Source organism: Onychomys torridus, chromosome 7 (assembly GCF_903995425.1).
Source record: "Onychomys torridus chromosome 7, mOncTor1.1, whole genome shotgun sequence".
Lineage (NCBI taxonomy): Eukaryota > Metazoa > Chordata > Mammalia > Rodentia > Cricetidae > Onychomys > Onychomys torridus.
In genome coordinates, this window is record NC_050449.1 from 84,865,215 (window position 1) to 84,889,254 (window position 24,040).

Below are 24,040 nucleotides of genomic sequence, written 5' to 3' on the forward strand. Positions count from 1 at the left end.
CTATTGCTTAGCAAAGCATCCTTTCAAATGTGCTATTTTCTCAATAACGTAGCCCATAAATAGCACACGAAGTAAATAATAAACATGCACTGTTAAACATAAATTGATTCTGATATGTTTTGTCTATATTTTTAATATATATTTATTGCAATAATCACCCCATTGTCATGGGAGTTTTGCTGCTGGGGGATTGAAACTCGGGGAAGTTATTTTCAATGCTAGAAAAGGGAAGAAAATGCGCTGCACAAAACAACTGGTCTGGCTGGCTGCCTCTGAACTGCAGCTGCCCTAGCTCTGTGTGGTACAGCTTCAGCCAGTGAAGGCAGTTGTACACAGAGATGCTGGGCCAGAGGCTGCAGTAACTGAAGGGCTTGTTGCAGTATTTTGGTGATATTTGTGAAGATGCGGATGGATGTTGAGAGGAAACAGTAGCTACAAGGTAACTATAACTCAATTAATGACTAAAAAAAGAGATGGCAGAAGAGTTCTTGTTGGGATACTTTGAGGTCTCTGAAGATTGATAATATCTGTTAATCTTTCCATTTGTTTCATATCTCCAGCCCTTCTCTCTCTCTCTCTCTCTCTCTCTCTCTCTCTCTCTCTCTCTCTCTCTCTCTCTCTCTCTCTCTCAAACTCATATAAGCCAGAAGGTCTCAAAATGTTCTCTTCCCTCTTAGACTCTCAAGATAGCATCAGAGGTTATTGAATTTTCATTGTGCGTAACAGGTAAGTGGCAGACAAGGCCATGCAGACAGATTTCTGTCCAAACCCCATCCCACCTGAGTCTTATTGAACTAAATGTACAAGGCTGAAACAACGTAAAGAGCAATAAGCCAGGTAAACATCTGTTTCTTGCGTAGGGTTTGCAATCTATTGACCAGAGACAATTTATCCACATGGACAAATGGAGTCAAAGGTGTCCCAATTCTGTCATTTCTACTCTATCCAGATCAATGCGGGCTCTAGATCAATGTGTGAGGAATCGAGTCAGATTTGTTCTTCTGAATGTCTAGGGTTCTTTTCTTTTCTTTCTGGGTCCTATAAATTGTTATTGTTTCTTCTTCCATTAGAAAGAAAACAGATTGAAACATTTCTTACTGCCAGAAAAGAAGCATGTTGAAATTTATTACTCTCATTACTCACAAATGAATATTGCAATAGCTGTTACTCTTGTGTTGGAAAGTAACAGAAAAGGAGGGAATTTAACATGCATGTGTGAAACAATTAATTGTCAATCTCATTTGAAGACATTATTGATACTAATTAAATGGTTTTTCAGAAAGAGAATGAGTTGTGTTATTTTATTTTCAGAAGGTAGAAATTGACTTTTAATTGTCAGAAATTGGTAGATTATTGAATTCTGTTGTGATATCACACTAAGGTACACATTCCCCAGGGTGGAGCCATGTCATTAGATTCTTCATGATGCCATGAACACAGTGAAAAGTTAATAAGTGTTTTTAAATGCATGCGTTAATAAAATGCTGTGTTAAAAGAGCAGATTTGAGTAAACAGTAAGTAAATGCACTCAGGTGTGATGTTTATTCACAATTATGTAAATTAATAGCAGTGTTAACGATAGAAACATCAGTTCACATTAAAAGGTTGGGTTTTTTTCTGCATTTCATGGATAGCTATGTTCTGGAAAATACCAACAATGATATTTCTTCATATTTGTTTTTTTTTTCTTTCTCTTATTCATTTATTTACTTATATCCTGCTTGGTTCCATAATGTATTTGTTGATAGGGGGAAAATTGAAGATTAGACTTATAAGTAGAAATGCAGGATGCTATTGATGGGATGCTTACATGGCTTCATATTACAGGAAATATTGCTATAAGCAAAATTGAAAGGAATCTTTCTACTGATAACTTATAGTCCTTCTACACATAGATTTCCATGCCTAGTCATCACTTTTATAATCAGAAAGTCATAAAATTAGTCACTAATTATTATTTCATGACAATGAAGTCAGAGCAAACGAAAAAAGAAATGAAATGAAGTTATTTACATTTCTTAGATTATATAATTAAGACTTTTGAGTGCTATCTGCTCATAGATTAACATTTATAAGTCCCTAGTTAATCCCTCATTATGCTGACCAAGCATGTATTGAAAGAATGTGTGGAAATAAGAACTCTTAGTCACTATTGTTGGGATGGGAATTTGTTACAAATACTTAGAAAAACATCCATATTTTCACATTCCATAAAAGCAATTTCATTTATGCATATTATAGTACAAAAGAATGACATGTGTATAGAACCACTGCTTGCACAATGGAGACATCACTGTCTATGAAAAGGACAATAGCCAAAACTTAATAAGTCAAATAATTACATAGAAAATAATACCTTTAATAGCCAAGAAAAATAAGTGACTTTTTATATAAACTTAGATTGTTGTGTTTGTGTTTATACATGTATGTATAGATGTATACAAATATACATGTGTTTATATGTATAAACATAATTTTTAAATGCATGTGCATTTCATAGTAAAACCAGAGACAGAAAACCAACCTAGTGAAGTATTAGGAAGGCCAGCTCTTCCCAGTCTTCTCTTGCAGTTTCTGGCAAATCTGTCATCTTATGGATAACTCTGCTCCCCATCTTTTTGCCACAATGTGATTTGGAGAACATTAGTGGTATTTTTCATGTTGTTTTGTGCTGTAATGCACAGTATTTTTCTCTGTTACTATGTAGATTTAAATAAATTCTCTCTCTTGGTATCAGAAGAGACTATTTTGATGAGTCTCTCCACTAGAAATGGATTTCAAATATCTGACCATTAAATAACATGCAATGTTTTAAACAGGGGTTTACTATTGAATGGACCGCATAACAAAACATCCATGATATTTTCTGTGAAAAAGCCATGGGCAGAACATAATGGTACAGGGGCAGAACATAATGGTGCAGGGAATATATTGTAAATTTGTCTTGTTTTCTTTTGGCTGGAACAGAGGACATGGGAACAGACAAAGAACAGACAAGGCTGGGTGTCATGAATGGAGAACAATTTCACACAAGGAAGTTGCAAACCAAAACCTCGGTGGAGAAACTCTAATGGGCAGTCAGAGTCTGGGCCACATGTTTCCTGGTCTTGGATTCTTATTTAAATAAATCAAATAAGCATTCACACAGATTTCCATAAGTAGCAAGAAAACTATTCAAAGACAAAATAAATGGCCTGGCAAGATGGCTCAATAGATAAAGATGTTTGCCACTGTCTCCCACAAGTTTCCCTTTGACCTTTATTTGTGCCATAGTGTACACACACTATAAATAAACAAGTCAATAAAATGAATAAATCTAAAGATTGACAGCAGGCCATTGACAGTGAGGGTATGTAAGGGGCCCAGTTATTGTTTAGAGCTTCCTTTTTTGGGATTTGAGAGAAAGAATGGTTGGTTACTAAGCAATATAGTTTGTGTGGGTCCTCATTTTAACTGATAGGAAATTATGTAAGCCTTTGTCCATTGTACATGTCTTTTCCCCAATGAATCTGATTTTAATCATATTTACATGCAATTATGCATAACATGGTAGATAGAGGATTCTCACCAAATAGACACCTGAGGATGCTTTAGTTTTGCCTCATTGTGTCTACATCAAAAACCTGTTCAGGCAGGACTGGCCCTCCTAGGATGTATTGGAAATAACCTTTGAAGAGAAACTGTCCAAGTTTGGTGGTCACTGAGAAAAGGAGAAAGTGACTCCATTGTCTATAGTGTGGCATGTGTATGTGTTGAGTGGGCATCTTGTGTTGCTAACAGGTATACAGGAATGGGAATTGTGTGCATAGTCTGTGCAGGTAAGTACATTATGATTAGAGGGTATGAGTGCAGTCCAAGCCAAGTGGAGTTTAAGATGGCTGAGCTATTCTGTACACTTGCTTGCCTCAAAATAGCCAATAAAGAGTTAACAGGGAAGGGGCAAGACCACAACCCTGTGCTTTCTGGTATTTGTTTTCAAAGCTGTTTGGGTTTTGTTGCTGTTGTTATTGTTTTGTTTGCTTGTTTTCCTGCAAGCTCATTATTTGATTTTTCTATTTGGCACTATTTTTTAATATTATTGGGTTTTGTTTTTTTTGTTGTTGTATGCTCACCTTGTAATAGCTCTGCTTAATAGAATCAAAATTGGGGAGGAGAAAAATGCATCACCAAAGCAAAAGAAGCCGCTATCCCAGGGGAGGGTGTGGCTATCTTGAACAATAGTGGGGACCTTGGTTCTACTGTGAACACTGCACTGTTAGAACTAGTAGCGTTGAAGGTGAAGCTGGACAGCAGTTTCTACAGAAAGGGACTAGCTGCAAAGCCCAAAACAACAGTTATTTATTAGGATACCTGGAACCATTCGCATGCTTGGAACAACTGAATTTCACGAAAGAGGGGCCAGTGCCTCTCCCTGAGAAAGAATATGAATCAGGAAGAACAGAGAAGGGAGCCCTGAGGCAGGTGAGAGGCACCTGAAAAGAGAATGGACAAGAGAAGAAACAGGCAGTGGCACACTTCAAAGGTAGCCACACCACATTAGAGAATGCAGAAATGCCAGGTCGCCGACCACGGTGTCAAGAGCGCAGCTGTCAGTCACATGACCATATGCAATTGCAGGGGTGGTGTGCCCTCTACAGGTCAAATGTTTAATCATGTTCTTTTAATTTCAAAATTGGTGCTCGATAGAACAGTTGAAATTATTGTCCAAATTATGATCACAATTTAAAACACTCTGTTGGATAATGTAACTTAACTTCTTTAGATTACCTTTTTTTTTTTGCAAATGCCGATAAAATGTATGAAGTTTAATTTTTTTAAAATGTAAATATAGCTTTTCTTTGGAATAAAAACTTAAATAAGATAGTTATGTTCAGGCCCAGACTTAATAAGCAAAATAAGACAACAACAAAAAGTTACCTGTTAAGAAAGAAATCCAGACTTTCCTATGTATCCTTTAAACTTTCAGGTTTTTTCGCCCCTCTACCTCCTGAAGCAACTGCACTAATTTTAGAGTAGACAGAGTAGACGGTGCTGTGATGTATCCTGTACTATAGCATCCAGGTTGGCTGGGTGAGCAAAGCCCCGTGTCCTCCTAGGGAGCAGCACTCAAAAGCACAGGCTGACTCTTTAGGTCGAAATTTCATTTTCAGTACAGGATGAGTGAAATATGTGTGGGCTTTGCTTGGCTCTATGAAGCTTCTGAAACTTCGTGTTTCCCAATCCCCATAATTAATCACATTTCATTTACACCTGAAAATAAAAAATTATTTATCTGCATGAGAGGTGGGAAATGCATCCTTTTTTGGTTGGTTTTTTGTTGTTGTTGTTTGTGTTTTTTGTGAGGTGTGAGTTGGACAGAAATCACAGGACAAAGTAAGAAAGAACGTGGCTCAAACATTCGAGCATAAAAAGAATTGTGTTTCCTCCGTGACAGTCTTCCAGGTGATAGGATGACATACATAGCCTCTGACTCTAAGAACGTAACAGACCACATCCGATTTCAAAACATACCACACACCTAAGCGGCAGTACACTGACATGAATGTGTTTTCTTTTCTCTTTGTTATTTTTAAGTAGCTCCTTTAAGCCACCGAGTTACATTACTTTTCCAAGTAGGTCTTTTTTTTCACCTTGGGTAATGGCTTCATCTCGCCCTATTGTCCAAACAGATAAAATCAAACACTCTAGAACCTGCAAGGCACTGTGTTTCTGTTGTCTGTAAGCTGACATGAGGCAGACAGCGAGTGTCAGGAGTTTTATTCATTCTGTTCTCTGCGTGTTGAAACAGGAAAAGCCTTTTCACCTGGCTGCCTTTGAAGAAGTACTCAGACTGCCATGGCCTCTAAAGGTAAGAGAAAACCTAGTCAGCGACTAAATAGGCCCTTATATACATTATAACTACACGTGAATGGCTCTTGAAGTATTATAACCAGGGAGGTCGTTACTTTAAAAGCTGTTATTTATTGCTCTTAAGCACTGGAATTTGAATTATTTTACTCCAAAGTTTACTTTGTCCTAACTTAAAATACACACACATTTTAGCTAAAAGAATGTAAAAATTTCTGGTGTAAAAATGTGTTTTCACTGCTGTGAATGAAAACTTAGCAAATTGAATAAGAGATGCTGTAAAGCAAAATTGAGAATGGAAATATTTAATTAATTAAATCCCAGTAATGGATGAAATTCCAAATTCAAATGAATCCAAAGGAAAGATTCCACATAGACAGCTAAAAATGTTATTCCAACATTTGTAATTGCTCATGTATTTTTCAAAGCCATGTGGCACACAGCCCAATGAAGAACAGAATGTCAGTGAAGCCTTGACATGATGCAGTTGTACTAAATATTTTACTTTATAAGCTTAAAATATTTTAAGAATACTTTGGTAGTAAATTCCTCATAAAAAAATCAATCAAAGTGATCAAATTATCCAATTTAAGAAAGCAGATCTATTAGGAACATTAGGAGAAAAGGGTATACAGTTTCACTCAGAACCCTAAAACTGTTGAAACATCTGTTTTAATTAAGACATGTCAAAACATGAGAGATAAGATTTTGTCAGGGGTAAGAAGATACAATCACAGAAAAACATTTCTAAAAATCAAATTATAATCCGTTGTATTCAATTATCAAAATAAATCACTATTAAACTCTACACTATAATGAAAAGTTTCGGAATGATGAAGTTTGATTTGTCAAATTTAGGGAAGCTTTTAAAACTCTTCACAAATGAGATGACTCTACAAATGTAAACTCTCCTAAATTATCCAAATAGATGATTTAATCCAAATACTGTGAATATACTTTTGTAAACAAATTAAGTAGTCTTTGTGTTTTTCTTTCTTATTTAGCATCGGTCTGAGAATCCTTGGGAAAGCTTATGGACAGATTGTACATTACATCAGGAAGAGAAAACTTGAATTTTACTGTATGTGTGCATAACGGTCTCTACTTGAAGACAAACAAACACAAACCTTGAGAAAGGTTTCTGGGAGACTGGCACAGCCATGATCCAAATGCCGCTCGTTTTGTAAATTAAGAGCAGCCACAGAGTGGCCTGGAAGGGGAGAGTTGCAGAGTGTAAAATATTGATGGTTTAGTTATACATTTTTAAAAGAGTAGATAGAAATTCAAAGCCAGACAGCAATTCAAAGGAGTTCCTTCTTCATCTGGTGGTCTGGGTCTTTGAAGAGAATGTGACTGGAAAGCAATATTACAGTTAATCTTCCAAAAAGACATAATGTTCAGTAATGAAAAAGACTGTATTTGTGACTTAAGCATACACAAAACCTAGAGACAAACTGTAAGATAAAACAAGCATCCCTATGACCAACTAAAAACATTTAGCCCATAGCTCGGATAGAACATTTATTGTAAAATCAAAGTGACAAGAAGGTATCATTTAAATAGGAAATCTTGTTTGAGCAATCGCCTTATCTCATTTTTGCCTAAAATAAGTTTGAGGATATGTTTTTCAAAAATATTTAAAGATATGACCATAACTTCATAGTGGTCTTTAGCCTATGAAACTGTGTTGTCATATAGCATCTCCTCAGAGATGCCAGGTTAATGGGGCATTTTATAGACAAGTCCAAGACAGCCTGAACTGGATGCTGTAGATCAAAGAAATGGAGATCATCTGGAACCTCTTCACTTGGTAAAAATAAATGCATGGAAAAGGCATTCTCTGTACCTGCTGTTAGGGTAGCCCTGGTCAGGGATATATGCAGCCCCTTTCCAGACATTTAATAACCTACTATGTGGTTTGTTGATGCAGCATAGTTTACAAGATAAACTGGAGTAATTTACCAATCTTTTTTTTTAAATGACAATGAGAGATAATGTAATAGTCTAACAACTTTTGTTATTAATTAACCACGCTTTTATTGTGGAATTTTGTATGTTCATAACAAACACCAAACACAGGTCTCATGATTTTCTTAAACAAAGATGTACTCACGTAACCGCCACCAAGAGCAAGATATGAAATGTTTCCAGCAGCTGACAATGTTCCCTTTCTGGCCAATAACCATACCTCTCTATGATGACATGAGCTATCATCATGCACTTTGTTTGTGACCTAATATTTTCTAGACCATGATTTTGCCACTACTTTGTTTTTGCTTCCGTTTTGTGCAAAGTGAGGATGACAGCTGTTTGGGGCACTGAGGTTGGATGAGGTGTTTGCTGCATTAACTCTTTTCCCGCTGTTTCTCTTGTGACCAGTAGCTCCCCTCTGATTTGTTTTGTTTTGTTTTGTTTTTGTTTTTCGAGACAGGGTTTCTCTGTGTAGCTTTGCACCTTTCCTGGAACTCACTTGGTAGCCCAGGCTGGCCTCGAACTCACAGAGATCCGCCTAGCTCTGCCTCCCGAGTGCTGGGATTAAAGGTGTGCACCACCACCGCCCGGCCCCTCTGATTTTTTTAAGACAGTTTTACATTGTCTTCCTGGTCTTGGCATTCCTGCTTGGAATTCCCTTCCAGTGTCTTTTCCTAAGAATAATTGGAGTTATCTTCCTTATAAAAGGGAAAAAAGAATTATTCCCTTTTTTGGGTCTGCTCCCGAGCTCACAGCAGTTCTGGAGGAATCCTTATGGGAAGCCAACTGCTGCAGCCTTATCACTTACAAGTTCTATTACAGAGGGGCCAAAGGACAAGTCTCTTCATTTGTTTAATCCTCAAGCAAGTCCTGGACAGATCTCAAATGCCACAGACAAATTCAAACTTAGTAACCGACATCAATATTAATATAAACCCAGCCAGTTCCTACAACCTTAGGGGTAAATAAATAAATGAGTCATCTGGCAATTGCCCCTCATTAACACTTACTGTATGCACAAGCTTAACAAGCTCGTCATTACTAGAATCAATTTATTCTTTTGTCCGAGGGGCCATTCATCTGTGTTCCTTCATCCCTGTTCAGACTGTGCTTGGGTTTTCTTAATGATGAGAGTTTATTATCTTAGAAAGAATCCCAGTACATTTTTAAACTGTATTTGTGATTTCAAGATACAGAAAAATACCTCAAACACACAAAAACTTTCATAAATCTGGCTACTCTTATAGAAATAAGACTATTGTAATTTATATTAAGTATTTATATAGCACCCCAATTTTACTATATGGTCAATGAAAGCAATTGCTCAAATCTTATGCACCTGTTATAAATTTATTCTTTGTATCAATCCAGAACCAATTCCTTTGTCTCATTCATGTACATGTTACTTAACAACATTTCTATCTGTGATGAGCCACAAAGACCATGGTCCATAAAATATTGTTTCCTAATAATGCTAGAGTCTGTTTGGCTTTTAAACATACTCCATGACCTTCACACATCAGTGAAATGATTGACGTATTCTCAGGAAATGCTAATGTTGTTAAACAACGTGATGCTTAATTTTGCTTGCTTTCATAATGAACCCTGTTATAGTTTAAAAAAAAAAAAAAAAAAAAAAAAAACTTGGTCATTCGTTTTCTTGTGAATCAACAGCTAAGCTAGAGCAACACAACGTTGCTAAACCACTTAAATTTATTCACATAAAAAAAGAACCTTGGCATTCTATGAGGAGGAGAAGCATGAACACTGATAGTCTATGGGAAAACTTAGCATCTAATAAGGGAAACAACACAAGGATATTTCTGAGAATGGAATAGAAAACTAGTAGAAAGCTATCATTTATAAGTTTAGATAAAGATATTCCTGCTTAGGGCTTATGCATAACACCCATAGACGAACACACAGTGAATAGGAAGCCTCCAGAGTTCAATGTGAGATGACTGGAATAGAAGCGTATTTCCTCGGCAGTAATATTGATATCAGTTGCTATCTCTAAACTAACAGAGTGACCTTTATACAGTTCTGTAATTATGTTAAGACACTCACAGATAAATTATGAGCTTCTTTAAGCTTACTCGGTTTAACAGTGAGCTTTCAGAGCATATCCTCATACCACTAGGACTATTGGCTTTACCTGAGATCTTATCAAATGCACTTTTGCAAGCCCCCCACCCCAGTTTCTGAATCAGTCACTGCAGAGAACCCCAACACCTATTTTGATAAGTCCCCACCCCAGGTGGTTCTGATGAAGGCTGAAATATGAGATGCACTCAATTAAACTGGGCTATAATAGTAAGACTAATAAATTAGACAAAGTGTCTTCGTAAAGTACAAGGTGGCCCTTAATATTCAAAGAAAGGAAACCGTGGCTTAAAAGGTAGTCAAAATCCCAAGGAAAAACTCAAGTCTAAGGCTATCCTTTTATGAGTAGACTATCTAGGGTCTATTACTATTTATTTTGCTTTTGTGTTCTATGATTCCTCATCCTTTTGAACAGGTGTTACTTGCACTTATACACAAACATATTTACACATGAAATGTGTCTCCAGGCCAATTATTGAAGCCAAGTTATTCAACTTTTTCTCACGACTACCAGCATTCTTCTACATTCCTTTTTCTCTGGCTGGGAAGTCAAGTGGTTTTGGTGGTACAGGGTAGTGAAAACAAGGAAAATGCACTAAAATGAGGGATACATCAATCAAGGAATAAATTCTATCTAAATCAAAAATTAAAAAAAGGAAAGATTAAGTAAAAGCAAATGCAACCTAAATTTTAACACACATAAAGATATCCATTCTTGGGCTGGAGAGATGGATTAGCATTCAAGGGCACTGGCTGCTCTTTCAGAGGTTCTGAGCTCAATTCCCAGCAACCACATGGTGGCTCGCAACCATCTGTAATGAGATCTGGCGCCCTCTTGTGGCATAAAGGTGTACATGCAAGTAGAGCACTGGTACATAAAATAAAAAGCCAGAGAGAGAGAGAGAGAGAGAGAGAGAGAGAGAGAGAGAGAGAGAGAGAGAGAGAAAATACTGCATTCCTTCAGAAATAAAAAATAAACTACATTTCATTTTTTTAAAAAAAGATATCCGTTGTCTTGCAGATTCACAGAATCAGAAGCCTGGAGGTCTGCCTGGTTTTCTTCCTGAAGTCATAAATCCAGATCAGCACTCTAGAGCAGCTTCTTCCCATCCCAGGAAACAAGCAAGGCAGAAGCCAGATGCCCCTCAGCCAAGCAGTTTCCTGCCAAGAGCCAGCCTTCCCCCTGGTCTAGAATATTTAAGCCAGGTTTGCATGTCTTTCCATTTCTACTAGTACGTTCCCTTTAAAAACAATTAAACTCAGTCTCTTGTTTTTAAACCATTCATTTAATGGAGTACAGAATACATTACAAATCATGATGTTATAAAAGTACTGACTTTGGGTTGGGGATTTAGCTCAGTGGTAGAGTGCTTGTCTAGCAAGCGCAAGGCCCTGGGTTCAATCCTCAGCTCAAAAAAAAAATGTACTGATTTTATTTACTTTTGTCATTTACATAGAATTTTATTCTATGCTATTGCTATCTATCCTTATTTACTTGACAGAGTAATGAGACTAAATAGTTTTGACTTTGCCATTTAGCACGTTTATCTACCTTCTGTTCATTGCTCAAGGTGGGGAGACAGAAATTCTCCAGGAATTATCAGACCAGACCACTCATAGCTATTAATTAAACATTTCTTGAGCACTTGTATATTCAAGGCACATAAGAAGCATAAAACCTAGCCCTGTCACTCAAACATTTTATTAGTTAATGATCAAACAAAAAATGTTGACTAAAAAGTGCAAAGCATAGCCCAAAAGCCAGGAAAACACTCATCTTTACGGGAGAAGGCAGAGGTAGTGACTGCTGCATGGAGTTGAGACTTTTCAACAGGTCTCAAAAGCAATGTCCAAGAGAAAACAAGTTACCAAGGCCACACTACTGTCTTCTGATGTTCCTGAGTCCCCAGGCCAACCTGCCTGGGTGATCATAGCACAGTATTAGTACCGTTGCTGTTCTAGTCACGGCAGGACAGACAGCAGTTCAAGCCCTGCAATAACTTTGTCCTGTGGCAAACAAATAGAAACCGCTCTTCATATGTGGATGTATTACTGTTATTTTAGCACATTATCCTACACAAGATTAGAAAGACTCTAACACTAATATTGAGATGTCAGCACATCTGCTGCCATGCTTGTTTGTTTGGCATTCCTTCAAACATAAAGTCTATCTCTTTTATCAAAATCAAATCTCTGTGTTAATTCCCTTAAGGTACAAGAGATTTCTGCTATGCCTGATAGGGCCTAAGCTGCCTGTAGCATATGTTCCTGGGAAAATGTTTATAATTGCAGATGCCTTCCCCAGAAGCCCACTGGCAGACAAATGTTCTATAGAGACTGGAGAGCTCAGGGAGCTACGAAAAGGAGCTGGAAAAGCTAACCTCCCATCTTCCATCTGCAAAAAGGATCAGCTGGAATAGCTGACTAGAGTTGATGAACTGCTGCAAGCTGTTTGGGAGCGTTGTCAGACAAGGTTTTGCCAAATATAAAAGTGATATACCAGCGCCAGAGGGCTGAGGTTTGATGATCACATATGGTCATCACATATTCTTCTTCCACCCATGAATGATGACACACCGTGGCCAGATGCTTGACGTGAATGCATGTTCTAACCTTCAATAAATAGACAGAAGGACTCATGAGCTTCAGTTTTAAATGCAGTACATATTCTAAAACCACATCTTTGTTAATATTTTTTCAGAAAAAAAATATTCCATAAATTGTTTACATTTTACTTCTGAGGGGAATAACTTAATCATTTTGTACCAAAAGACTATGGGTTTGCTTTAAGCCGTATACATATAGAAAGATAAGCAGGGATTTCAAAAGTATTTCATGTAAGTCTGTAAGAGAACATCTACTAAATGACTTTGTATGTGTTAACTGTTTTTCCTTTTATTGAAAATACACTTTTTTCTTCACATAACAGAGCCTGAAAACAGTTTTACCATCCTCTTCTCCTCCCAGTCCCACCCCCTTCCCCTCTATTCTTGATTCACTTTTTCTGTCTTTCATTAGAAAATAATAAACAGGATTCTAAGGGATAACAAGAAAATAAATATAATATCATAAGATAAAACAAAAATTAATGCATAGGAATTGGACAAAACAAACAAACAGAAGGAAAAGAGCCTGAGAGATGGCACAAGAAACAAAGCTCCACTCATTCACACACTCAGGAATCCTCTGAACACACTAAAGTGGAAGACATAATATGTATGCCAAAGACACACACACACACACACACACACACACACACACACACACATATATATATATATATAATTAAAAATTGATAACTTTTTTCTAAAAGGAAAAGCCCTGACATTACATTGTGTGTCCAGTAACCTCTAAAGATGCCATTGAGTTCATTTTCTGTTGGCCATCTACTGCTAGGCATGCAGCCTACCCTTAAATGCAGTTTGTTTCCCCAGTGAGACTCCCTTGGACAAAATTAGATTTTCATTTGCAAGTGATTATCAGTTGGTGATTGCTTCTGGGTTGGGGATGGGGACATGTGTCTAGCTCTCCTATCAGCTCTAGGGCACCATCTGGTGCAGACCCCTGTGTGTGCTGCCTCAGTCTCTGTGAGTTCATATGGTTTTGAGCATGTTGATTTAGAGGGCTTTGCTTCCTTGGTGTCCTTCAGCCCCTCTTGCCCTTAAACTCTTTCTGCCTCCTCTTCAGTAGGGTTCCCTGAGGCCTGAAGAGAGAGATTTGATGGAGTCATCCATTTAGGGTTGAGTGTTCCAAGCTCTCTCCCTCTCTGCATGCCTGGCTGTGGGTCTTCTCTATACTTGTTCCCATCTGCTGCAGAAGGAAGATCTTCTGATGGCTGAGTAAGGAACTGATCTATGAGTATAGTTGAATGCCATTATGAGTCACTTTATTGCTACACTTTTTTTTAAGAACAATAGTATTTATTTTTACTGGAGATCCCTGGGATATCTAGTCCCAGGTTCTTGGTCACCCAGGTAGTGTCAGGTACAGTCCATCTCATGGAGTGGGCCTTAAGTCAAATCACATATTGGCTGGTTACTTCCACAGGCTATGTGACACCATTGCACTTGCATATTTAAAAGGTAGGACACCCTTGTAGATCAAAGGGTTTGTGGTTGGACGGGTGTTTATATTTCTCCTTTGATAGAGTGCAGAGTACCTTTCTATATCAAAATTACTAGCATGTAGAAGTGAAAGCTCTATGTATTTCACTTAAGTCTGTAAGAGAATTTCTGTTAAAAGACTCTGTGTGCGATAACTTTCAACTGGAAGACATAAGAATTGTTAAAACTTTGAATATTTGGAAATACTGCATAATTCAAGAAATAAATCAGAAAATATAAGAAAAATCTTTCTATGTTAAAAACTAGATGGTTATTTAAACTCTTGCTATATTATTTGTGAATAAATTCTATCCATTCACTCTCAAGAAAATTGTGTCAAACAATTTGAAAATATATATATATATATATATATATATATATATATATATATATATATATTAGGATAAATCTAAGGAGAAGCTAGTAGATACTTTCTAGATTAGATTTACACATTCACAATATATCTAATATTTAATCCTATAGCATCAGAGTATAAATATTAAAACTTAGTTGTCAACAAGTGGACAAAATCACACATAAACATAAAAACACATTTGTTTTTAAATGCATTCAATGAATTCAATACTTGTAATCTTTATTTTTAAAATTTATTTTTAAGCTATATATTCAAAACTGACACAATGTTTTCATTGTCCCAGTATTTGAAAATCACTTCATTTGTCCTGATATCTGAATGTATATTTTAGTCTATTTAAAATTTCTACTGACTCCTAATCCATCAGCCCACAGGAGACAATGGAAAGGGTCCATTTAAGACAGTTTATTAGTGACTCGAGACTATGGAGAGCAAACTACAGTAGTCAAATCAGCACTGTCAGCAGGGGGCTTGCCCACAGAGAGAGATCAGTTCACTTTTTCTGACAGAGGATGAAGAAAGTGCGAGAGAGAAGAAAGCAGGGAGCACAGGCGCTGTAAGTCACGGTGTCATTTAGGAATTGCTTCCCTCGTTCCTAAAGTTAGGTTCGCCACACCCATGGAGCAGGATGGGGGGGCCAGGTGCATGCTGCATGACTGGTGCAGGTCCCTAATTTCCTGGGATATCCATCTAGATCTAATTGGGGGTTTTATTTGTTTTTTGACTATACAATAAGAAAATGTACTAAAATCTATAGAACAACAAATACTTTACGGGCACCGTTCAGCTAATATCTGTTGTTGTTGGAAATTAGAGACACAGCTTCCCTTTTCTCTGTGGAGTAGATCTACATAGCTTCAAATTTTAGGACTAAAATTGGATCCATGACACCAGTATTCAAAGACCTTAAACTCAGACTGCTATGGATATCGCTCTGTAGGCTGTGAATGTGTTGCTGTGATTGGTTAATAAATAAAGTGCTGATTGGCCAGTAGCCAGGCAGGAAGTATAGGTGGGACAAAGAAAGAGGAGAATTCTAGAAACAGGAAGACTGATCAGAAGTCAAGAGCCAATACTGAGGAAGCGAGATGTAAAGATACTGGTAAGCCACAAGCCATGTGGCAAGGTATAGATTTATAGAAATGGGTTAATTTAAAATGTAAGATCTAGCTAGCAAGAAGCCTGAGCCATTAGGCCATATAGTTTTAATTAATATAAGCCTCTGTGTGTTTACTTGGGGGACAAGAGTGGAAAAGATTTGTCCTGACCATGGGCCAGGCGGGACACAGAAAAACTTCAGCTCCATCAGACACCTTAGCCCTGACTTCAGTGCTCCATCCCTAATTGAACTCTTCTCAGAGCTAATAACCACATTCTTTCTGAAGTTTCCCCCACTCCCCTGTCTTTGCCTACAAAGAAAATCTCCATTTTCTGCAAGATGAGAGAAGTAATGTGATACCCTCAAAAACTTACTCCACTTCAAGATGGTTTGCTGTGAGTGCTAATATGATTTTAGAATATCTCAAATCATAAAATGACTTCTGTAAACAGTATTGGTGATTTTAAAAAGAGGCCACACTGTATTTCTTCATCAGTGATAAGACAATAAGAGAAAAATGTTTACCTCACCTGAGGATATACAAGGAAAATGAAAGAAAGAATACAGCTTCAAATTTCCTGGAGTTGTAGATTTACAATCAATACCAAAGTTTATGAAAAATCGCCTTAATTTAAAGATTCCTGTGGAGTTTGCATATATGACTAGAGAATACAGTGAAAACAATGTCAAGACAGGTTTAAAAATGAAGCATTAGAAATGTGCTGATCAGCAGCTCGGTCAAGTTTATGAGTGCTGATTAAACTAAAAAGAAGAAGGAGAAGGAGGAGGAGAATGAGGAGGAGGAGAAGAAGAAGAAGCAGTGTTCTGTATTTTATATTTCCTTTGTAAAGGTAATATATTGGCTACTAAGATGGCTAGGGGGTAAGGGTGCTGCAAGCCTGGCAACATGAGCTGCATCCCCAGCATCTACATAAAGGGAGAAGAAGAGAAACAACACTAACATACAACATGCACACAAACACACATGTATCAAATAAATTTATAAACTGCAATTTGACTTGCATAATTTCTTTTTAATTACCTAGCCCAAATGCTGTGGCAGATATTTGGTAACGGAACAGTTATTCTGCTTCAGTTGACGTTCTGTGGGTGTCTGAAAGTTTTGTTTTCCCTGGCCTGAAGAAGAATAAGAACTATTTATAAAATATCATTTTCCAGCTTTCAGGTATTTCCTCCCTGAGAGGAGCATGGTGCCAACTGACAGATTCATGAATATACAGGCACTGGAAGAAGCTGGATGCCCAATACTCATCTGGGTTCATTTCCTCACAAGAAATTTGGGGACATTTTAAATGTCATCTATGTTATTATTCATAGGTTATTTTAAAATATTCTAAATGTACTGTTTGACGTATCACCTGTTTTTCTCATTATAACACAGTTAGCATAAACACTGTCGCTTTTCTTGTTCTTGGCAATTCTGACATGGAATTTCAAAATTAACTAATAATTTAATAATAAATTATTAATTGAACAATAACATTTTGTGAAGATAGGTCATGCATCCTGTAAATGAGACATAGCCTCAGAGAGGAATTATAGTGTAATTATTTGAGTAATAAATTCTTCCTTACCAAATTGGTTCTTTAGTTGAAATCCAGTACATGTTTGTTCATAGGTCTAGAATAAAAATTAAATAATTTTCTTCTCAGAGTTTGCTTTCATTCCTGTGGCTAAATCTTGCCTTATAAATTGTGAATGTTCAAAACTTTTTAATGAAAATGACAGATTTCCTGTTGCATAGCAAGGGATGTGGCAGAATGGTTTTCACTTCCTTTGTATGATCCTTTGCAGTTGGACCTGATAATCATCCATCAGCAGGTGGAACTTCTCGGGAGTAAGTACATCAGATACTGCATTTATTAAAACTTCTGAAAACGCTTTACTGTTCACAAGTTTCTTTACATCTAAAATATTATAAACTATGGATAGAAAGATCAAATGATTGCTTGACCTATTTTTTAAACCAAAATTAAATTCATTAGTTTAAGCACAACTGTAAGTATAAAAGTAAGTCTTTCATAACAGTGACATCCAAACTGTAATAAAATTAATCTGAAAGTGACAAAGTAATTAATATTCCATGGATATTAATCATTGAATTTCTTAACATTCTGAGAAGGGGAATCACAGTTGAGAGCATATTAATATTTCATCAGCATAAATGCTACTGTTTTATTGCTTCACAACTGACTCAATAAAATAGGTATACAACTTATCAGTAGATAAATACATGTAAGCATGATTAAGAATTATAATTGCTCGAGTGTTTTCTGTTTATAAGATTCTATGATACTTCAAAATATGTCAGAACTGAAAAAGTTGGCCAGCACAACTACTGTGGATGTTAAAGGACATTTTAGATACAGGAAAAAAATACCACTGTAAATTATCCCAATTACTTGCAGAAGAATAATAGGGTTATTATTTGAGTAATGAATTCTTCCTTACACAGTCTGTTCATTGATTGAAAGATGTCACAACATGTTTTTCATAGTTCTAGAATAAAAATCAGTTAAGTTGTTAGTTTTGTTCTCAGATCTTGCTTTGACTTCTGAGGCTGAGTCTTCAGAGTTTAGAGCCTGGAAAGAGATGTGTATGAAGACGAGACTATCAGCAATTCTGCGGCAACTCTATGTTCTCCTAATACTCTTTTACTTTTGACAAGTGGAGATCCCATGTCTTTATAAGATGTGTTTTCTGATAGTGATACTCGGAACTGAGACTTCCAACAAATATGAGATCAAAAACGGCTTGGGACAAAGAATTTACTTTGCAGTGGAGGAAAGCATCTGTTTTAACCGTAATGTATGTTCCACACTGAGAGCCTGCACCCTGAGGATCACAGACAACTCAGGTCGAGAGGTGATTACAGTGAACAGGCCCCTAAGGTGTAACAGCTGCTGGTGCCCTTGCTATCTACAAGAGGTTGGTCACTGCTTCTGAGCATCTTTCCTTTTTAAGATTATTCCTTTAAGTGGCATTCATCTGGAGCTATGAGAGAGTCAAAGTAACGGTTGTTTGAATTTATATCTTCTTTTTCAGGATAACGAAAACATGAAGATTTGGTTAGGCACTTTTTCCATTTGTACCCCATAACTATGGTAGCTTGCATTGGATTAAATAGTAAACTCGTTGCATCCTACAACTGAGACATAGCCTCCTGAACTAGTATATTAGCTGAGTGATTGTAATATCTACAGGTTCCTGTTACACAAATACTGTCATCTTCTCTGACAGTAGCAATGCCCAGGAGGTTCCATGACACTTAGCCTCTTCTAATGTGTTATCTTCCCTGGATGTTATTATGCTAAGAATAGCACCATTTTCACATTCAATAAACTCATGGTAGGAAAAAGAATTATGTTACTCAACTATTTATTTTAAAACGTAATTGGTTGTCATTGTTATTAGAGCTATAATAATAATTTTCATTGATGTAGATATCTACTCAATTTGATAGGATGTGAACTAGAATATTGTTCTACTCTCTATTCTGCAGATTAGAAGAACATATATGTGTGTGTGTGTGTGTTCTAATATCTAAGACATATATATTTATATCATTATATAGATTAAAGGCACATGTGGGAAAGAGTGAATTTCTGTGTTTTGACTACATATGCCATGTGTAGATATAGGCCATACATGACTATATATGTATGTCACATATATATGAATATATACATACATATATAAATCTGGGGAAGTGCTAAGCATATCAGTGCAATGAATCTTTATTATTTCCATGATAAAATACAAAATGTCAAAAGAAAACACCACTTTTCATCTTAAATAAGTCATATATTCAAAATACACTTTATATAATACAATATATATAAATATATACATAGTCTATCCAAGAATATTGCAGACATATACACAAGATTATAAATTTAGTATGAGGTAAAAAAATAGTATAAATAGGTAGAGAACTTGTTTACTTCAAAAGAAACATTTTCTATGTGCCTCTCTCCAAAATATCTTACAGATTTTATTTGGCTTACACTCAAGTGCTAAAATAATGTCTAAAATGAGGCTAAAATAGATATGTGTTATGGCTACAACTGAGAAGTAATTACTGAGTTTATCCATGCTAAAAAGTTATAATTCCCTCACTGTTACAGATAAGATGAAATGGTAACCGTGCCAAGGACACCAAGGAGTTTAGAGGAGATTGCTGAACAGATCAGTGTAATGGACTCTTATCATTCTCATGGAAAAATACAAAATGTCAAAAAAACCCACCAATTTTCATGTTAGATAGATAGATAGATATAGATATATAATATATTATTTTGGTTTGGTTTGGTTTGGTATTGGTTTTTTCAAGACAGGGTTTCTCTATGTAGTTTTGGTGCCTGTCCTGGATCTCACTCTGTAGACCAGGCTGGTCTCGAACTCACAGAGATCCACCTGGCTCTGCCTCCCGAGTACTGGGATTAAAGGCGTGCGCCACCACCACCCGGTGAAAAATATATATTTATAATGACTCTTATAAGACATTAGTTATTTCATAACAAATTTTATGTAGATATAAGTTGACATTCTTATGTGATTAATACACAATAACCTTAGAAAAATTTCATTTTGTTACTATTTTCTCTTACAGCTAGAAATCCAAGCCCCTCCCGGTACTATAGTTGGTTATGTTGCACAAAAGTGGGACCCCTTTCAACCCAAATTCACAATCCAAAATGCAAACAAAGAAGATATTTTGAAAATTGTTGGTCCTTGTGCAACCTGTGGCTGTTTTGGTGATGTGGACTTTGAGGTAAGAATGACAAAGAGAATTTTGCTTAGGTCCTGATTTCTTGAATCATAATTCAGTTTATAAAATATCCAAATTATGGGGCTGGAGAGATGACTCAGTGATTAAAAGCACTGGCCGCTCTTCCAAAAGACTGGGGTTCAATTCCCAGCACCCACAAGGCAGTTCACAACTGTCTGAAACTACATTTCTAGGGGATCTGGCATCCTCACCCAGAAATAAAGGCAGACAAAACCCCAATGTACATATTTAAAAATTCTTTAATTTAAAACAAACATGGTGGATTCCTTAAATACATTTTAAGAATTGCATATTAGGCCAGGCGGTCGTGGTGCACGCCTTTAATCACAGCAATCAGGAGGCAGAGCCAGGTGGATCTCTGTGAGTTCAAGGCCAGCCTGGTCTACAAAGTGAGATCCAGGACAGGCACCAAAACTACACAGAGAAACCCTTTCTCGAAAAACCAAAAAAAAAAAAAAAAAAAAAAAAAAAAAAGTTGCATATTAGTGTAATATTCTTATAAATCATGTTTCCGTGTCAATAATAATAGCCACTACTCCAGAGATTCTAAATCCATGGGGTTTTAGCCAAAATAATGCAATGCAATGTACTGGCCTTAGCCATTTTATCTGTCATGGATGACCATACATGCTCTTCAAAGAAACTTTAACAAATGCAAATGAAAGATATAAAATTAAAATTCTTGACATATTTGCTAACTACAGTAGATAAACTACTATACATCCTTACCTAAAGGAGTAAATGTTTTGTTATTTTTAACTTCAGCCTCTGAACCTTTGAACATCAAGCTTTATATATATAAAGAGAGAGATAGTATTGTGATTTTTAGATAACCAATATGTTGTGATTGTTAAAAATCATAGTAACCCTATGTTTGATGAGGTTGATTCACAGGAAATTAAAAGCACAAATGGGACAGAGTGAATATGTTTTTTGATCACCAAAATTATCTATAGCCTTTCTTGTGGGTCTGCTTTATGGACATTTAACCCCATTCAGGTCTCATTTCAGAACATACTCCACTAGAGTGTCACTATATAAAACTGCATTTGTAAGATTGTACAATCATGTAATCTCAGGTTTCTGGAACTGAATATTAAAATGGGCCATTGCAAATTTAACCTGCCGCAACATATGCTCTCTGAACAGATTATTGTAAATATACATTATAGGCAGGGTCCAATAAAACCATTAGCTTTTCACCATCTACTTTTCTTTATTCGTATGCATCCCACCCAGGTACGTTTTTCAGACTTCTGGAGGAGCCTATTCACACTGAGAACACAGACTTTGTGAAGTGATTTGTCCTAGGCCTAAAATTGTGAAAGGGTGTGACATGGCCTTTATGGGTTCTTTTGGTTTTGATTTTTTGTTTTTGGTTTTTCAAGACAGGGTTTCTCTGTGTAGCCCTGGCTGTCCTGGAACTTGCTTATAGAACAGGCTGGATTTGGTCTCAAACTCACATCCTAGTGCCTCTGCCTCCTGAGTGCTAGGATCAAAGGGGTGCGCCACCACCACTACCTACCTACATGGCTTCTTAATAATGTGAGCTTTGAACATCTGGGATTAGTTACCATGCTATAGCTATGTCCTCAGAAAACTCCCCTATTTTCTATTCTCTATCACCACAGGGAAAAAGAAACTATATTAAATAAGTGTCATAATAATAAACAGGATAAATAAATGCAGAGTTAATGGAATCAGATGTAGATCCCTCACTCAATGGGCTTGGTAGACTTCAAGGTCAGACTCATCTCAATCTCCTGTTTATGCACTAGCTCAAAGTGATTTCTAATACTTTTGGTTAGTTATAAGGGAATGTGTTGACAAATGGCTGATTGTAACATAAAAGTGCAGCTTGACAATGAATTATGTTTAAAAGCTTTAATAATTACATAGTTAATAAATGTTTAAAGTTTATGAATTATATCCAGAAAATACTTTAATTCATCCAAATAATATTTTAAAGATGTTTGTGTATACACACACACACACACACACACACACACACACGCACCCACAGAGTATATATATATATATTGTTCATACACATATTTTATGATAGTAAATTCAGGTTTAAAAAACAGGTACCTTCATGCTTAGTTAGCTACATGACTAAAAGATGTACCTGCTGCCATCTTGTGGTTGTCTAGCCTTAATTATTTACTCCATCTGCATAGAAAACTAAAAGGAAAACAATTTATAATGGTCTACAAACTGTAGCAGTCTGAAACTCTTGAGCACTGTGGAGGTAAATTTCCACACAGGAACAAACAACATAGAGCTGCCTTTTGGATATGGTGAATAATAGAGCAGCTCAAACTCAAATTCATCCTGAAAGAATCATGCTGAGAAATGTCAACTATCTCTGTTTACCTGCAAAGCTCCTACTGCTTATTTTTCTTTTCAAAGGTGCAAACTGTGGACGAAAAGCTTACGATTGGGAAGATTTCTAAGTACTGGTCTGGATTTGTCAATAACGTGTTCACAAATGCTGACAACTTTGGGATACATGTTCCTGCAGATCTCGATGTGACACTCAAAGCAGCAATGATTGGTGCTTGCTTTCTCTTTGTAAGTTTGGTCTAAGCTGCATGGATGGATTTTGTCCTTACATGCCAGACTGTATAGCGCTAATCCTCCTCCACACAATCTTGACCTACAGAACATGCTTTATACAAAGAAGGCAGTTTAAGATAGGATCATCCTCCTTTGGAAATCAGAATTTAGAGGTTTACATTTCACTAAGGCTGATAACACAGGAGACAAGTAACACCTTTGCCAAAATGCTTGACTAGCTCCTGCCTCAGGTCTCCTCCATTATGAGCATTTTGAACTCACAGAAACCTATGGGTTTCTCTCTCTCTCTCTCTCTCTCTCTCTCTCTCTCTCTCTCTCTCTCTCTCTCTCTCTCTCTCTCTTAATAAACCAACATCTTTCCTTTTCCTTTTGTTGTTGCTCAGAATTTAAGATCTCAAATCTAATGATTACATCAATCTATGCTGCTGTTGAATAAACTCAACCCATTTATTGTGTCTCTGCTAAAGATACTTATAAAACACATTGAACACATTAATTAGATTAAAGTAATTCCATAGTTATATCTTTGATGGACAAAGAGAATTGCATATAAGATAGGTAAATAGAGAGAGTTGTATATCAGAATTATGTCTTCAAAATCTTTTGAGAAATCAGCTTAACTAATTATTTCCTATCATTAGTAGTCTGTGCCTCTTTTTATTTACAAATCAAAGTAATTCCAATTAATATTGCCTGTCATCCAAGTTTTCATTCATGGTACTTCATTGCTTCCTGTTTACTCTTCCTCTTTTTGGTCATTCCACACTTCAGCATAAACTTTTCAACACACACACACAGAGAAGAATGTTTACACACACACATAGAACAACACTCTCACAGAAAAACACACTCCATTCACATACTCTCTCTTGATTGTTCATTAGATCTTCCTGATAAAGTTGTTCAGTTAATTTTCATATTAAAAACAGTCCATCTGTGATGTCCTCTATTAAACTACTTTGCAGACAGGCTGGTGACAAAATGGTCCTGGTAAACAAAATATTTTTTCTGGATCTTAAACCACGCTGATTTTTCTTTTTGTTCATTTCCCAAAGACTTCTAAATATTTGTGCATTGACAAGTGTATTTCCTGTGCCTGGTTCACATTACTTTGAGAGATTAATGTGATATGGGCAGGCTGCTTAGAT

The 24,040-nt window shown here is 36.4% G+C and overlaps 1 protein-coding gene across 4 annotated transcripts in view; it reads left to right on the forward strand.

The window, feature by feature from the left end:
• Positions 1 to 298: 298 nt before the first annotated feature.
• The window catches only part of Plscr5 (phospholipid scramblase family member 5), a 29,597-nt gene continuing 5,855 nt past the window's right edge, over positions 299 to 24,040 (forward strand). For 3 of the 4 annotated variants that reach the window (XM_036193797.1, XM_036193795.1, XM_036193796.1), the window contains exons 1-7: positions 299 to 439; positions 5,789 to 5,848; positions 10,943 to 11,127; positions 17,315 to 17,357; positions 18,228 to 18,448; positions 20,133 to 20,294; positions 22,725 to 22,886. In XM_036193797.1, coding sequence (XP_036049690.1) covers positions 5,836 to 5,848; positions 10,943 to 11,127; positions 17,315 to 17,357; positions 18,228 to 18,448; positions 20,133 to 20,294; positions 22,725 to 22,886 — 786 coding nt within the window. In that variant the 5' untranslated portion in view covers positions 299 to 439; positions 5,789 to 5,835. Of the gene's footprint in view, positions 440 to 677; positions 727 to 5,788; positions 5,849 to 10,942; positions 11,128 to 17,314; positions 17,358 to 18,227; positions 18,449 to 20,132; positions 20,295 to 22,724; positions 22,887 to 24,040 lie in introns of all 4 variants that reach the window. The other variant, XM_036193799.1, reaches the window with a different exon arrangement.